At 45.9% G+C, this 15,977-nt stretch overlaps 1 protein-coding gene across 3 annotated transcripts; it reads right to left on the reverse strand.

Moving 5' to 3' along the window:
• Positions 1-289: 289 nt before the first annotated feature.
• Positions 290-14,438, reverse strand: fam107b (family with sequence similarity 107 member B). Of its 3 annotated transcripts, XM_047033751.1 has the most exons (5): positions 5,955-6,155; positions 4,892-5,066; positions 2,036-2,192; positions 1,558-1,712; positions 290-1,207 (listed from the first exon to the last, which is right to left on the reverse strand). In XM_047033751.1, exons 1-4 carry the CDS (start codon positions 5,995-5,997, stop codon positions 1,593-1,595), a joined length of 495 nt encoding a protein of 164 aa, XP_046889707.1. In that variant the 5' UTR covers positions 5,998-6,155; the 3' UTR covers positions 290-1,207; positions 1,558-1,592. The 3 variants fall into 3 exon arrangements, with proteins under 3 accessions (XP_046889707.1, XP_046889708.1, XP_046889706.1); XM_047033752.1 differs by lacking the exon at positions 5,955-6,155 and adding an exon at positions 14,266-14,438 and having other exon boundaries at positions 290-1,712; XM_047033750.1 differs by having other exon boundaries at positions 290-1,712; positions 5,955-6,153.
• Between the last annotated feature and the right edge of the window lie 1,539 nt (positions 14,439-15,977).

The following is a 15,977-nucleotide window of genomic DNA, read 5'->3' on the forward strand; positions in this document are numbered from 1 at the left end:
CGCCCCTTCTGTCTGATATGACCAAAACAAAACAAACTTATGTATACATTGTTTCCAGATGGACACGCTCGATTTTCTTATCGCCCCCGTCCCAATCAAGCCAAGCACGAAACCCTTTTGTCAATCAAGGTCTTGAATCCAGGTCATTATAAGGCCAGCAAAATCAGGCTTGTGCACACAATTTACAGTCTCTGGGAGGATGGTGAATGGTCTTCCGTCAGAATGTAAACTGATGGATTGTGTGCATTTATCAGACAGCTAGCTTCTTGAACAAAATTACAAAGTATAATCATGTTAAAATTGTTTATTTTAAAGAAGAGGTTGTGTTTTGAAGAGTAACACAGGAGAAATGTGTACAAAACAATAATCTACTAATCTGCAGACACTATAACCAACCATACTTAAGAGTTGGGATCATCACAAAACCAAAAGGAACATTCTAGTTATCATTTTTGAATAAATGTAACTTTTCTCAAACCTTTCAACAACATGAAGTCTGTTAAAGTTGAGTTCAAATGTAACCTCAAGCTCAGAGCAAGAGAGCATGCTTGAGCATCAGTGGGGAAAAAAGCATTGGATTTCATTCATATATTATTTTTGATCACGTTGGAAATTGATTCATAAGAAATAAGAACTGTTTGTGTGGGTTCGGACAAAGACAGCAGGGTACTCAGAAGTCCCAGGAAAGGTGGCTCCCATGTACCAGTTCTGGTATCCACAGATCAGATCAAACTAAAGACTTACTATCAGCAACAACTTACAAATTAAGTTAATTTATTTTTATTTATACAAAACAATAGAATTATATATAAAGAAAAGATCACTCTCACACTTGGGAGTTTTTAGTATTGCTCAAAAAAGGGTTAGCTAAGGAAATGGCATATTTGAGAAAGAAAAAGAAAAAAGAATGAAAAGCAAACTGGGTGTTTCACACAATATCCTTGCCCTGGGGATTCCCAAACTAAGCTTTAAAACTGACTGAGGTGTGGGGTGACATGTGTCACTCGCTCCCTACATGGGCTGAAAACTACAAACATAAATAACAAAAAAAAAGCACATCAATTTGGCCTTTACAATACACAGCTTCAAGAGTCCATCCAGTGTCCACTTTTCCATTCTTGATACTGAAGATTAAAACATCCAAAACAACAACGACGACGACGACGACAACGACAACAACAAGCATGATGGACATCTCTTTCATGGCCTGTAAGAAAGGAGGAGAGAACAGGGGTTGCAAACTCTGTGTGAGTTATTTTTGTCCCTCCGTTTGATGTCCTCAGAAGCCTGCTAGCCCCGGTGTGTGGCGTGTAACATGTCTGTGTTAAAAGTTGCTCCCCAGTGTGTCTGTTGTGTTGGGTCTTAGGTGAGTACTGGTGGTTTGTGGCAGCCAGAGGGCACTTTAGTCTGTAATGTCTGTCTCTTCTCTGCAGATAGGAACAGCAGGGTTCGGGAAAACCAGGAAGTCCATCTCAGACTACGGCAAAGTCACCGTGTCTACATGTGCCACAGTCAACGCACTCATGCACAATATCTGATGTGCACATTCACACTCACACTCCCAAAGCCAGACACCTCCCCCCTTTCGGGCTCTAGGTGGTTCGCTCCTCCCCATCTGCCTCCTGCTTGGTCCTCCTCAAGTTGCTCTTCATCTTCACAAACTCGGGGGTGTTTTCTTGCTCCTCCTCATCTTTCTGTTGCTCCAACTCCAGCTAGGGAAACGCAAAAGGCACACATCCAGTTAAACCCACATGGAATCGCATATATGAACATGTTTGATTCAGCTGTCAAATCATGACTCCCTTGTAGAGCAGTGATGACGAACAGGTTATGATACCCTCTCTTTCTGTAGGAGCGGTGAGTGCGCTGATGTAGGTCAACTTTCATCTTTATGAGCCTTTTTATGCTCTGATTAAACCGCTCTAATCTGTTTCTCTTCATGAATGACTTCCAAAACATCTGATCTACTATGTATTGTATTGGTTGGTGTTTTGAAACAGTTGGGTGTGTGAGAGAGATTGAATGTCATGTGAACCTGTTCCAGCTTCTGTTGTCTCTTCATCAGCTCTATCTCCAGGTCGCTCCTCTTCTTGTGAGCCTCCTGTTCCTCCTTCTGGGCCTTGAGAACCTGCTCCCTCTTCCTCTTCTCCAGAACCTTCTGGAGCTCTGGCTTGTTCTGGGGAGCCAGGCCTCTGTGGAAGAGAGAAAGCCGATGACGAAACCGGTTATTTACATCACGCTTACTCAATAGCCAATACCAGCAGCATGAACACATTGTCCTGCTTACTGACAGACATGCAGTTCTTGTAAAAACATCTTTCATTTTATGGAGGATTACATAATGCAGACATGGGGCACATCCCGGATTAGCCTACATCCTGTAATCTGTGTATGGGTGGGTGCAAGAACAGGAGTTGAGATCGAAGATCATACTTCTGCTTTAAAAGATAGGTTGAGACCTTTCCGATTGATGAATATCCATCCATCTGTCGACAATATGATATCTACTAGAATGGGAATGGGGGAAATAACAGCATTGACCTTTGTTTTGCCACTGTGAGTTTCGTGATAAAACCATAATTGAAGACAGAAATAGATTAATGAATGTATAAATAAGCGGATTTCGCTGAGTGAATAAGCGGAGTGGAAGAAACCTCTGGAAAAAAGCCTGAAAACCAAATGTTACAATTATGTAACTCAGAAATCCTTACATTAAAGCATGCAGAAAGAGGCTAAGAGACACATCGAGGGCAAAAGCGAACGAGGGAGCAAGGGAGATTAATTGAGAGAGAAAATGAAGAAACAAAGAGAGGGGGAGTAAGAGAACAGACAAGAGAGTGAGAGAGTTTTGTTCAAAACAAAAACAAGTCCAATCATTTTGTTTCACACGGTTGATTTATCTTCGGCACTGTAGAATCCTACATGGACATCCATAGAGCCAGGGTAAAGTCCAGAGGCTACCTTTGACCCCTTGAAAAGCCTGATATTTAGCTCTCATTATGTGTGACCTAAACTGAGACCTAGTGTACAGTCAAGCAGCGCAGGGGGAGGGCAGGGCGTTCCAATCCCACTGCCGTGGGAGGCAGAAGGTCAAGGTCATCTGGCAGAATAACAAGAAAGGCTGGAGCAATGTTTTATGTAATCAGGGAGTCCCACTCCCACGCACTCCCTCCAGCAAACTAGTTAGTTATCTAATAACTGCAGAATATTATTGTGTGTGTGGACACTACAGCCTGACTTCAGCCTGTTGTGACCCCTTATTTCATGTGTGTGTGTGTGTGTGTTTGTGTGCAGTACAGGTGTACAACAGCTCAGGTACAGTAGCTAAGGTAGGGAGAGACCCTCAGTCAGAGATGGTGTTGTAATCCTGCTTATATAACTCTCCAATTTCTTTCCCTCTCCATCCCGCCCCCTCTCTCTCTTTCATCACCATGACTAATCCACCCAAACATCCTCTACTCCCCTCCCTTGACCAGAACCGAACATCTCTATTTATCTTTTCTCTCATTCTGTATGCAAGTCTATGTATCATAGACCAGTCACGCATTTGCTGTACTACATTATCAGAAAATGAGCTCATACACAATCACGCACGTTTGTTTACTGTAGTGCCAATTTCCATAATTTACATTTACATTTAGTCATTTAGCAGACGTTCTAATCCAGAGCGATTTACAGTAAGTACAGGGACATTCCCCCAGAGGGGAGTAGGGTGAAGTGCCTTGCCCGAGGACACAACATCATTTGGCACGGCCGGGAATCGAACCGGTAACCGAACCGGTAACCTTCTGATTACTAGCCCGATTCCCTAACCACTCAGCCAACTGACCCCCTAATAATGCACATCCCTCTGCCTGCTAAAAGACACCGTGGCTCCTGTGATGTAACAGCTGTCAACAGTGTGCATGTGTTTGTGTTTATATATAGCTTAGAAACAGAGCTTAGGGCATCTGTGCATTTGCTGAAAGAAAAAAAAGCAAACAGCCAGATCGCCAAAGACACAGATAAGCGGACACAAAACATACACCAACACCCTTTGTGTTGTGTGTCAGTCTTAGATGTAATCTCAGTATTTTGTTATTATAAAAGTTATTTTTATAATTCAGTGAGTCATGAGAGCTCCTGTATTACCTATAGTGATAATGTGAGTGCCCATGAACTTGGAAATAGCTTTTTCCTGAAGCAAAGTTTGGAGATAGCTTTCTGACAAAATAATGCACTAAAAGGATAATGGCTCCTTTAAAAGTTTTATTTTTACTTTACGTAACCCTGCTGATGCATCCAGTCTTCTGGTTTCTCTGTGATTTCACCCACCAAGAAGCAGTCCAGAAGCTAACAGTCACGTACAGTCTGCGTACTAGGGCGCAAGCCAGAATGCTAATCATCATAACATTTAGAAAGCAGCTGATTATGTGATTGAACCTAATTCATTTAAAGGTATAACACAGTTAGCCCATGTCCTTAGGCTGCAGTGCATTGCTCTTCCAAGCTAAATGGTGTTCCCATGCACAGTATGGCTGGGTAGAAGGGACAGACTGAACTGCTTGACACAGACCACTCTATATGTTTGTACTGCTGTAAACACAAATGAAGAGACCGTGGGTCAACCTGCAGTAGAAATATATTGGGGGAAAGTGAGACTGTTTATTATATATCTGTTTGGCTTGGAACACATCCATGAAATGTCAGTGGCTAGAAGTTTTTTTTTTATTGGACAATAAAAACTAGTATTACCTTGGGATAGTCAGTTAAACTACTGTAAAGTAAATACATGAGTGTCTTCCTTCAAGCTAGCCCAGAGAGAAAGAGAGAGAGAGGAAGAAAGAAGGGGAATTGATGGTGGTGGTGGGGGGGGGGGGGGGGGGTAGAAAGGGTAGGTTGAGGCGCTCACCTCTTCTGGTTCATGAGCAGCTCTCGGTGCAGGTCCTGGTGGTTCCTGGAGGTCTTGACTGGGTTGAGCAGCTTCTTGGGCTTGATGAGCTCATCGCAGTCTCCCTCCAGGTAGTCTGGCTCGGCCATGACACTCCTGCCCCGGGACAGACACAGACAAGGCTCCACACAGGGATCTGGGGACAGAGCAGGACCGTTAGCATCGTCCTCCCACTCATACTCCCCAGGCAGATGTACAGACTGGGAGAACATTGGCTACTCCAAAGGCCCAGTGTGTTTTCATGGCCAGCACATTTGCCCATTTCGGTGATAACTGAGGCTGAGTCAGACCTTCTGGAATTACATAATCGTTCCACAGTGAGAAAGAACATTTCATTCTCCTGTCAGCTGAGTCACGAAGCATCGCTTAAGCGCCACAGCAGACTGAGTTGTGGGATCAGTACAGACACAGCGGATCATAGATGACTTTACTGTGTTGGAATTTTGTTTTGTACTGAAAATGATAATAGGGCCACAATTCAATATCTTTAAGAACTGAACATTTTTCAGCTTGGCAGAAATCAGCTTATTACATTCTGTCATAAAGGTATATTTATCCCATTGGACAACACAACCTAGAGGGTCAGAAGACTATTAACACAGATGACCTATTGCAGCACAATATCATTATTGGCACTTATTTGTCTTGTCCCAAATGTTCCAAGCAGGACTACAAGCAGCTATCAAGAGAAGTTCAAATGAACAAGTAGGCTATCAAAAAATAAAATAACATTGCACACAATTTTCAACCTCACTAATTTGCTGATGCATTAAACATGATGGAATAAACTGAATTGAGCAGAAGACAAGCTACAAACAAGCCAGGATACACACACTCAGCCCTTCTGCTTTGATAACAGGATTGTATCATGCCAGTGTTTTTTGAGTGATTTCACTAGTATGTTTTCCATGCAAGGATACACTACAAATCAAATATTTGATCAACTTTATAATGTAACTTATAGTAACATTACTTAAGTATTTGATGCTGTTATTTGACTAAACTAAAACAGGTCCCAACTCACCCTGCAGATGAGCAAATACCGGATATCCAAACATCAATGCCATTTCTTCTGTTGCTTTTATTAGTTTGTATAAGAAATGTTACAAAACAAAATCTCTGACTGAACGGCAAGGTTAGGAAAACACGGAGGGGAGCGGTCCCGTTGTGTGTACGCCACTGTCTTTAGCTCAGTCCAGTGGCTGGTTCTAGCAAGCTTTGATGAGCAACATTACCCAACAACAGCCGACTTTTGCTGTTTCTCTCTCTCTCTCCCCCTCCCTCTCCATCTCTCTCTCTCACACATACACACCAACCACACACACACACACACACACACACACACACACACACACACACACACACACACACACACACACACACACACACACACACACACACACACACACACACACACACACACACACACACACACGAGTTAGTTAGTCATCACGTGAAATCATTTTCACTAGAGTTCAGAAGTTGGGCTATCATGTCGCAATTAAAGACAAGGTGTGTCACAAGGGTCTTTGACTTGCGAGCTAAAATAGCCATTAGCCCACTGTACCTTGATATTGTACATCTTGAATACTTATCTATGCAGAGGTGAGGAAACAAAGATCGATAACGATGATTGTATAAACTTTGCGATGACCACATGGTATCCGCATGCATAAACGAATGCTACTAATGAGTAGCCTAATAGCTGGATGTCACATTAGGCTGGGTAATAAGCACTTGAGTGCAAAGTTGATATTGCGCCATCAAAACAATGCGCGGAATATGACTGTAATGTTCTCAGATCACCACTAGAGGTCCCCAATCGCTAGTCTTAAAACAAATGTCTGACTGCAAGTTACATAACAAAGGAATGCAGATAAACAATGTCTCATCTCCCATGCACGTTATGACAAAGTACTGCATCTACAGAGCAGTAGCACATTTGCCGATATAGAGCAAGAAATACTATTCTATACAATCTATACAATAGAAATACAATTTTTGACACAATAAGATGTACTTTTTGCTGTCCTTTTGGACACAATTTGATACCATGTCCTTTTGACTAATTTGTATAGAAAAAGAACTTGCAATCATGGAAACTTTGTGCGTACTTCAAAGGATGTAATCGTCAATTACAGTGGCAGGAGGGAAAGGAACTAACAGACCTGTAATATTGCGAAAGCATCCGCAACCTTGCCACATCTGTTGCTACTTCCTGTCAGGCCCCGGGGTGGGAGGAAGTGACACGGGGAGTTCAAAGGGCTCAAACTCAGCACCATCTCTCAGTAATTCCAGATTGGGGCCCACCTACAATATCATCATCCCTAACCCCTCTTCCCTTACCCCCCTTCTCCCACAACCACGTGATGAACATGCCACATGAATGGGCATGGACATGACTGTGAGGCAGGACATGAAGCGTGAGCACCAGGGGTTCAGTCAGAAGGGGACTTGCCCTCTACAACTGGCTAGAGAGAATTTCAGACACACACACACCTCCTCACTCCTAGAGAAGCACCACACACACTCCTCCCTTCCCCATGGGTCACATCTGTCAACACCCTGACCAATCACTGGCACTAGAGACCACAGACAAATATAAACAACGTTCAGCTCGGTGTGCGTAAAGGCCTAACGATGGTTTCGAGCGCGCGTGAGTGTGTGCCCGTAAAAGTGAGCCTGCTCGAAGAGTCCTCAGGATCATACTTCCCGCTGTTCCAGGAATCTCCATTAAAAACGGTTATTGCTTCTGGAAACACCACCCCAGAGAGCCCTGCTTATGGAGGGTGGGAGCGAGAGGAGGAGAGCAGCAGGCCTTCTCAACGTTGTTTACTCTGCTCCATCCTTGTCATCCTCGTGACCCCCCCTATGTGACTATGACCTGGCATCCTGTCAGAGGCCACCCCCTCAGTGTCCTGTGGACGAGTGGTTAAAGGTCGACGTCAACACGCAGGGAGAAATAAACAGGGTGGGGTCAGAACTAGGTTTGTATTAGATGGGGCTGGAGCTGAACGTCGCTAATAGGAAGAGGGTGATGGCGGCAGGGAAGCAAGAAGTGAAATGGTGTGTGTTCTAGTGGGTATTAGGGCGAGAGTGTGAGGCTGAGTGAGAGAGAGAGAGTGTGAGGCTGAGTGAGAGAGAGAGAGTGTGAGGCTGAGTGAGAGAGAGCTACCCTTGCAGGCTGCATTAGAGCTAATTGAATGACACTCTTGGCAGGGTTACCCATATTGCACCGGGCTATTGCATCAGCACCGTCTGCCCTTCACAGGGACTGCATGAGCTAACCGCACACAGGGCCGCATGCCCACATTCACAAACATGTGCACACAGGAAACACACCCACCCACTCCCACACACACGTACAACGGCAACTTTGATGATAAAAACAAAGACCAATGGGTCTTATCTATCTCACAACATCAAGCACACAGAGTCATGTGCTCACCAAAACAATCAATAACCACATTCTTTTGTCCAACGGTCAAGGAGATAACAGGCACCACTCAAGCGTCATTCGCATGACACAAGGCCCACCGGCCCAAAACTGCACATTGTGCGGGCGCAGGCTCATTTCAATAAGTGAACCTGAACCAGAAGTACCTCTCGCACACAGGGAGAACACACAAGTGCTTGCTTGCATTCTCTGAGGCAGACCTCCTGGCTATAGCCACCTCATTTGAACAGAAAAGAAAAACAAAACAAAGAACCTTGCTAATAAACTGCTCAACTGAGGACAAACATGCTTTGTTTACGAGAGGAGCAGAGAGACGGACACGATGTAAGGAAGACTCGCACAAGGAAGGATCTGACGACGAAAGGACGCGATTGGTCATTATCGAGGCTTCCCCGTTACCATACAACAGAGACTCAGAAGGGACAGGAGACAGAGAGAGAGCAGAGAGACTACCAGAGTGTAGTATAAGGGAGAGGAAGAAACAATGCAGGAAAAGAGTGAAGGATCTCCCTTTGTTCCAGTGCTTCTGGTGCCCTCATTACTGACACAAAGAGAGAGAGAGAGACAGACTGCGAGGGAGATTGGATTGAGAGAGAAAGACAGACAGAGAGACAGAGAGTAAGACAGTAATGGAGAATGAGAGACCCGAGAGAGACACGGAGAAAGAAAAAGGCCCGGGAGAGAAAGACAGACAGAGAGAGAGACCGCAGCTGGCAGCTTGCTTCACCGTCTGCCCCCCCTGCCCCCCACCGACACGAAAGCCTTTCCTCCCACAGCATGAGAGGAGGGTCCTGATTGGCTACACTGTCTTGTCTTTCGCAGAAAGGCCACACCCTGTTTCATGTATTGGTTTCTCTCTTTACCAGTTCCCCCTCTCCAGCTTTCCCCCTCATGCAGCAAACACACGCTTCAGTTTCAACACGCACCACCTTCTTTCTTCACTCCTTCTCGGCCCAGATCCGGCCACTCATGCTTTCACAGACGGGAAGTCCACCCCTCAAGTGAAATGACGTTGTCAATACGGCAAATGCCCACCCTGTCTCCCCTCCCAGAACAGACCAGCCACTCAGTGTCTGCGTTAATGAAGCGTCGGTTTGTGGCCATAAAGAGAGGGGGAGAGAGAGAGCCTAATTAAAACCCAAGGATGGATGGCCTGTTAACGGACAGCTGGGTGGATGAGGGGGATGGAGGATGAGGGTGTGGGGGGGGGGGAGACATGTGGGATATGCAGTAAGATCATTCTCAGTATTTGGATTTTCTTCTGCAAAGTCTGACTCCACTTCTCGTTCACTCATCACTTCTGGCAGTCGTTTGGATGAGGACGGGTCCGGTCCGGGCAGAGTCTGCTCGTGGGTTTGTGAAAGAGAGGGGCAGAGCGAGCTGGTTAGTAAGAGTGTGGAGTTTGGGGGGCCGAGGCCTGGTTTGTATTTCCTGTCTCAGAATGGGGGGGGGGGGGGGGGGGTCCTGGGGGCCTCGGCATCAACAGACCCTCAACAGTCCTGTCCCCGCCCAGCCCCCACCCTATAAATGATGTCACTGAGGGAGACACTGGGGTGGAGGCCTTCAGAGGGTGCAGGAATTTACCACACACACACGTACATACAGAGCATGCCTTAAACATGACAGCTCATGGCTCTCTCCTTCCCATGACTCACTGTTACCGCCTACTGCTTCTATTAAGAAAGCAGGGCTCCATACAAGGTTACAAACAGCTCCTAATCAAACGTATCTACCGAGAGAGAGTGAAGTCGGAGACAGACACACCCTGTACAAACTTGAGGGCATGGGACAGTTTCACACTAGTTTTCCAAACATAAACACTACCCTGGAGAGATCAGCCAGCCGAAATGAGCCAACCTATTCTACTGAGGCTAACGGTACCTATGCTAATGCGAGTTCATCTGAGGCCTGTGTAACTCTAGCACTCTGCTTTGGTTCACTTCCTCATTGACCAAGTGTTTTGTGAAGAGATGACCTGCAACATCTCTGTCTTTTGATGTAACCACTTCCTGTATCCTACAACTGCAATGTGCTGCGTTTTAATGAGACGCCGCTTGATTCCCTCTGACAAATGAAGGATTAGCCATAACGATAGGAAACTTAGAAGTTCCCTCTATTTCGTATGGAGGGATTCAGGGTGAGGTTTGTGTTTCACTGACCCACACACACACACACACACAATCCCACACATACGGTGTGACAACCAGACACAGATTATAGACTGAATGGGACTCACTGAAAAGAATGAGTCATCAGTCAGGCCATAGGAATGTGATGAACCTGCAAAACTGTTCTAAGTTTTGAACACACACACACACACACACACACACACACACACACACACAGGTCCCTACCCCCTCACACCTCTGAGTGGCAGAGACAGTTGGAGTTGTACTATACCATCCACCTGTCTTCGAACACAAGTGAAAATCAAAGCCCACTTTCCCAGACCGACCTCTGACCTCCACACCTGCCCTCCATGTGTGGGGCTGAGGGGCTGCGTGTGCGTTGGTACGCGTGCGTTTGTGTATGCACACACCCCTGTCACAAGCAGACACTTTTAGGGGTCACAGCTGTCACTCTTCCCCGCCCCTCTGACACAATGGCAGTTGTGTATGGAGAACGTACGGAATCTTCTACACTCCTCCAGCTGGTATGGACACCTGCTCCTGGATAGCCGAGGTGCCCTCTATGTCCATGGGCAGACCTGGCTGGAACTGGGTGGTGTGTGAGACAGGGGCATGGGGGGGGGGCTTGAGCAGAGGAACACAAGTCTTTGTCTGGGCTCCCGCACACGTTTACGCCCGGAGCTTTGTGTTCCTGTTCTCCCTCACAAGCCACAGGAGAGCAGAGGCAAGAGCTTCCGCGGCTCCTATTGGCTGCAGCCAGCACCGAGCTGAGCTCTCATTGGCTGAGGGGCACGTTGTACTGGATTAGGGCAGGTCTCCTTTGTTTACATGCTGTTACAGAACAGAGACTCAATAACAACTGTTACCGAGGGCAACCGGACGGTTTACCGTTAGAGACAGAAAGATGAGAGAGCACGTGCTGGCATGTATACAGACACGCGCACACACACAAAGGAGATCTCCAAGGAAAAATCTCTCACGATACATCCTTTTGTCTTGAACAACAACCCTAACCTGAATGTCTTCTCAGCACAAGAACAGACTTCCTTGTATTCATTGCAACTTCAGGTTTTTTCCTCCCGTTGATCTTAGATAGTCAGTGAGGGCGTCGTTTTGTGTGTGTGTGCGTCTAAAGCAGGATCATACGTCTTGAACCAGCCTCGGAGATCCAATTCTTAATCCAATTCCGGCAGATCAGACTCCCAATCATCCAGTACTTCCTGAACCCTAACAAGCTCCCGCCCATTCCTCCATCTGCACTGACTGTCTGGGTAGGTTATCGTGTTTGAATGTCCAGTCTGGGTGAAACACAGATCGGCCAGTATTGTACAGTAATGGATTTTTATTCTGATTGGTTCCTAGCCCAATGAAGGAAAATCAATGGTATGTTAAGGGGGGGGGGCTGAGTGTATGTTTGAGTCCTAGAGAGACCGTGTCTTTGTTCCTGACTATAAAATATATTTTTGCATTTATGGTGTGTTAGATTGTCAAGCACACTAGCACAAACGCACACACACACACCTCTCTACAATTCAAAGGTGGAAAAAGGATACACGTCTCCATGGACAATGTTCCCCTCAGGCTCTCCGTCAGAAGTTCAATTTGAGCCATGATACCACATCCTAACAACTGGGATAACAACAAGGTATAAACATCTCCTTTGTGCTCCAGGACTGTGGAATGTCCTCAGAGCTAGGACGATGGCATCATCACGCCCGATAAAAGATATCCAGATCCACCGTCTGTGAACCAGTGGTGAAATGCTCCTGAGGACAAGTTCAGACTTGATCCCCGGATCTACTGTTGAACAGAAAAAGTGCCTGATATCAACTAAACATCAGGTGTGACCATGCATGCGAGTTACAGTAGGTACAGTATGGTAATCAAAGGCCAAAGCCCTCTTCTTGGTGCTACACAAAGAGACCACTGCTTGGCTCATTCTTTCAAACCACAAGGTGTAGTGAGAGATTTAGGGAATGTGTGGATGGATGATTGTTCCAACATGAGCTGCACATGAGCTAGGGTTCAGAGGACAGGCAGCACAGACAGGCAGCACAGACAGGCAGCACAGACAGACATGCAAGCTTCTCCCGACCCCACACAGCTACTGTAGAAGTAGAACATAGGACCATTTGTGCTTGGAAACCAAGCTATGGGATGGGAAGGTTAGTAGAGAAGAGGATAACCTAACTGGATGGACACAGACACACACGGCCATAGTGCAGCGTGTGCAGTATAGGTCTGGTCTAGGACTCAATGCAGCGTGCTGACTAATGAAGATGCTTGTGTCCATCGCCCAACGGCACTAAGGGAGATAACAGCAGTCATCTGGAGGCCCCTATCGACACACCCAGACCTGAAAGCACACATACACTGTCGGTTGTGGGTTTAACATCCTCACAGTACACTTAGGATCAGAAAGGCTCTGTTTAAACACCGTCATTCAGGAGGGTAACGGGAGATTGCGAAGATTCCAAGTGAATTCCCCCTACCCTTGTCTGTGTGTGTGAGTGCATCGGTATCTGACCTTATGGTAAACATGAACAAGAGACCAAGAACACAGCAGGGAGAGAGAGAGAGAGAGAGAGAGAGAGAGAGCAAGAGACACCCAAAGTGAGTTGAAAGAGAGAGAGAGGGGGGGTAGTTCAAAGATCACAAAACAGATGTAAAGCATATAGCAAACTCCCCTCTAAATGACTAACACATGTGCAGCACATTAGCCCTCTCCTCCCCACTCACTCTCTCTCTCTCTCTCTCTCTCTCTCTCTCTCTCTCTCTCTCTCTCTCTCTCTCTCTCTCTCTCGCGCTGGGCCGAAAAACGATACTTATTTCTGCTTCCTCTGCCTGTCTCTGCCACTCACCCCATCCCTGTAACCTTCTTGGTTTCTCACACAGAGGATGAGATGACTTACTTAGGTGAACTTTGTGTCAGTACCCTGTTTGCTGCAATTGTAACTTGTCTGGCAGATATCTGCTATAGCCTGTGTCTAGGTCAACTCTGGTTAAAGTTTGACAACATTATCTTTCAAGTCTTGTCAACATTATTCGTTAGGGTGACTTTTATCCTATTTGACTAACAATACATTCATCGTACAACTCTGTTACAACCCGCACAAATCAGCACGTACTACACACCTTTTTGTGACAATGACTGACCTAGTGTCAGATAAGCAGCGCCATGTGCTTTGCTGGAGTGGCCGCACTGTCACACTGTGACACATCGTCTTACTTACTCACCCCTCAACTACTCATTTCCAAATGGTGAATACAGACAGACTCGTGAATACTTCAAAATCTAATATTTCAACAACAGCATATCATACATCTACTGACTGTGCAGTTAAAATGATAGATACTTCATTCTGATGGTTAATACATTCTGTTTACAACACTTGTGATTTCATATTGTGAACTTATAGCTTAAGTGCCCGAACATTATAATTAAATGTGTCCTAATAAATCACAATGGCATGCAGTAGCCTATAGCCCAGATCTCAATCTCCTGTTGTTTCTTAACTGTCCCGTCCGTGAAACACGCTACAGCACGAACCAACGAGCCAGGAGTTTCTGTTTGGCAGTCTCTGTTTCGATAGACTCCACTCATACCGCTTCGGTTAATCTGTTCAGTATTTTCAAAACAAGCTAATAATGAACACACGCGGCCCATCCGATAGTGGACGTGCTCTTGCTTTGTTGGAGCGCTCATGAAACAATCATGTGAAAACACAAGCTCAGACATACACACGTACCTTAAACTCGACCCCGACGGTCCTTCTCCTACTCAAGTTGCTTAATTATTTAAATGACAAAGTGGTTTTAGCCACTTCGGTGTGTCTCCAGATTCACTTCTTGGTTTCGGTGTGTCAGTGCTTTTCTCCTACTGGAAACTGTTCAATAGCAATAGCACATTCTCAGGAGGACCCATAGAAAATGTAAATTAATGCTGGATGGGAGGGTTGACGTGATGTCACGCCCAGAGCCCCTCCCCTCCTCCGGTTCTTTGCTCTCCGGATGGGGGAGACCCCTCACGTGCGGGGCGGGGCGTTCGATAGAGACAGAGGCTGGATTACAGCAAGGCGCAAGAATGGAGTACACACACACATACACACACACACACACACACACACACACACACTCACTCACTCACTCACTCACTCACTCACACACACACGCACATGCACACACAGACACATTTGAGATACACAGTATTGTTTGTTTTTCTTGTTTTTCCACTAAGAAAGCAGGACTGGTCTAAGTGGACCCCCTGCACACATGCTTATTAACACTAACATCTACTACCAAGTACACACTTTGGCATGTTTTAAATTTGATTTTGGCCTGTAAAATCCTCATCCTCATACAGGGGAGTTTATACATTGCGTCCATGACAGTCTTTTGTGGTATCAGTGAACAGACTGGTCATTCATTGTGATGTAGAGTAATCAGCTTAGAGATGAAGGGCTGCTGGGTGGATTTATCAACCCCCCCTCAGTTAAATGTGTTCTTCTAAACCGCTATTTTACGGGAGATCTGCTGGCTTACAGGCACTTGCGTCCATCTCCTCTCTCTGACTGTGGCTAATCATATATGGAGCCTTGGATGGTTCACACGTTCGAGTATAACTGTATGTTATGTGATGGCTGGGCTGTGTAACCAGAGAGGGGGTCGGACCACTGTATTGGGGTAGCTGATGACACACAGGACCAAGGCTGGAGTGAAGGACAAAGCAGGTGGGTGGAACTCAGGTCACCGTGTCAGTGTGCATGACATTCCTGTCCCATGTTGAGACCTGGGATGTGTGTGTGCGTGTGTGTGTGTGTATTTCAATACTGGAGAAGTCAGAGAGGGGTCCCCTCTGACAAAGAGATGACACCCACCAGCCTCCCACCATACAGGAAACAGATGTGTGTGTTTCCTGTAAGTATGTGTGAGTAAGAGATCACAGTTACAGTTAAATGACAGAAAAACTGTAAAAGATACTGAAAGAGACTGAGTTCTTAAGAGAGAGACAGATAGATATATAGGGAGAATGTGTGTATGTGTGTGTGTGTGTGTGTGTGGGGGGGGGGGGGCATGTGAGGGAGAATGACACAGATTATAAAATTGCCGAATATACTTTGGCAAGTCGTTGTTTATTGGAGATAACTTTGCATCAATCACGTTTGGATTGCCATGGTAACGTGTGTGTGTACGGGGACAAACACCCGCAGTGATCAGACCAGTTATCACACATCTGTCAACGGTTTCCGTAGAGAGTTAGCGGCTGGGTGGTTGCTGGGAAATGAAAGTTCATTTCCCCACCTCTGAGAGGGTGAGCTGCTGAACACGCGTGACTCTGCTGGGACACACCCACGCTGGACGGCTCTACTTTGACATCAGAGAGACAACATACAAATGTGAACAACTGCTTAAAAATGAGCCCTTTTTGTTCTAAGGAAAAGCAAGAAAAAACAAAATGCCA

This window comes from Hypomesus transpacificus, chromosome 14 (genome assembly GCF_021917145.1).
Source record: "Hypomesus transpacificus isolate Combined female chromosome 14, fHypTra1, whole genome shotgun sequence".
NCBI lineage: Eukaryota > Metazoa > Chordata > Actinopteri > Osmeriformes > Osmeridae > Hypomesus > Hypomesus transpacificus.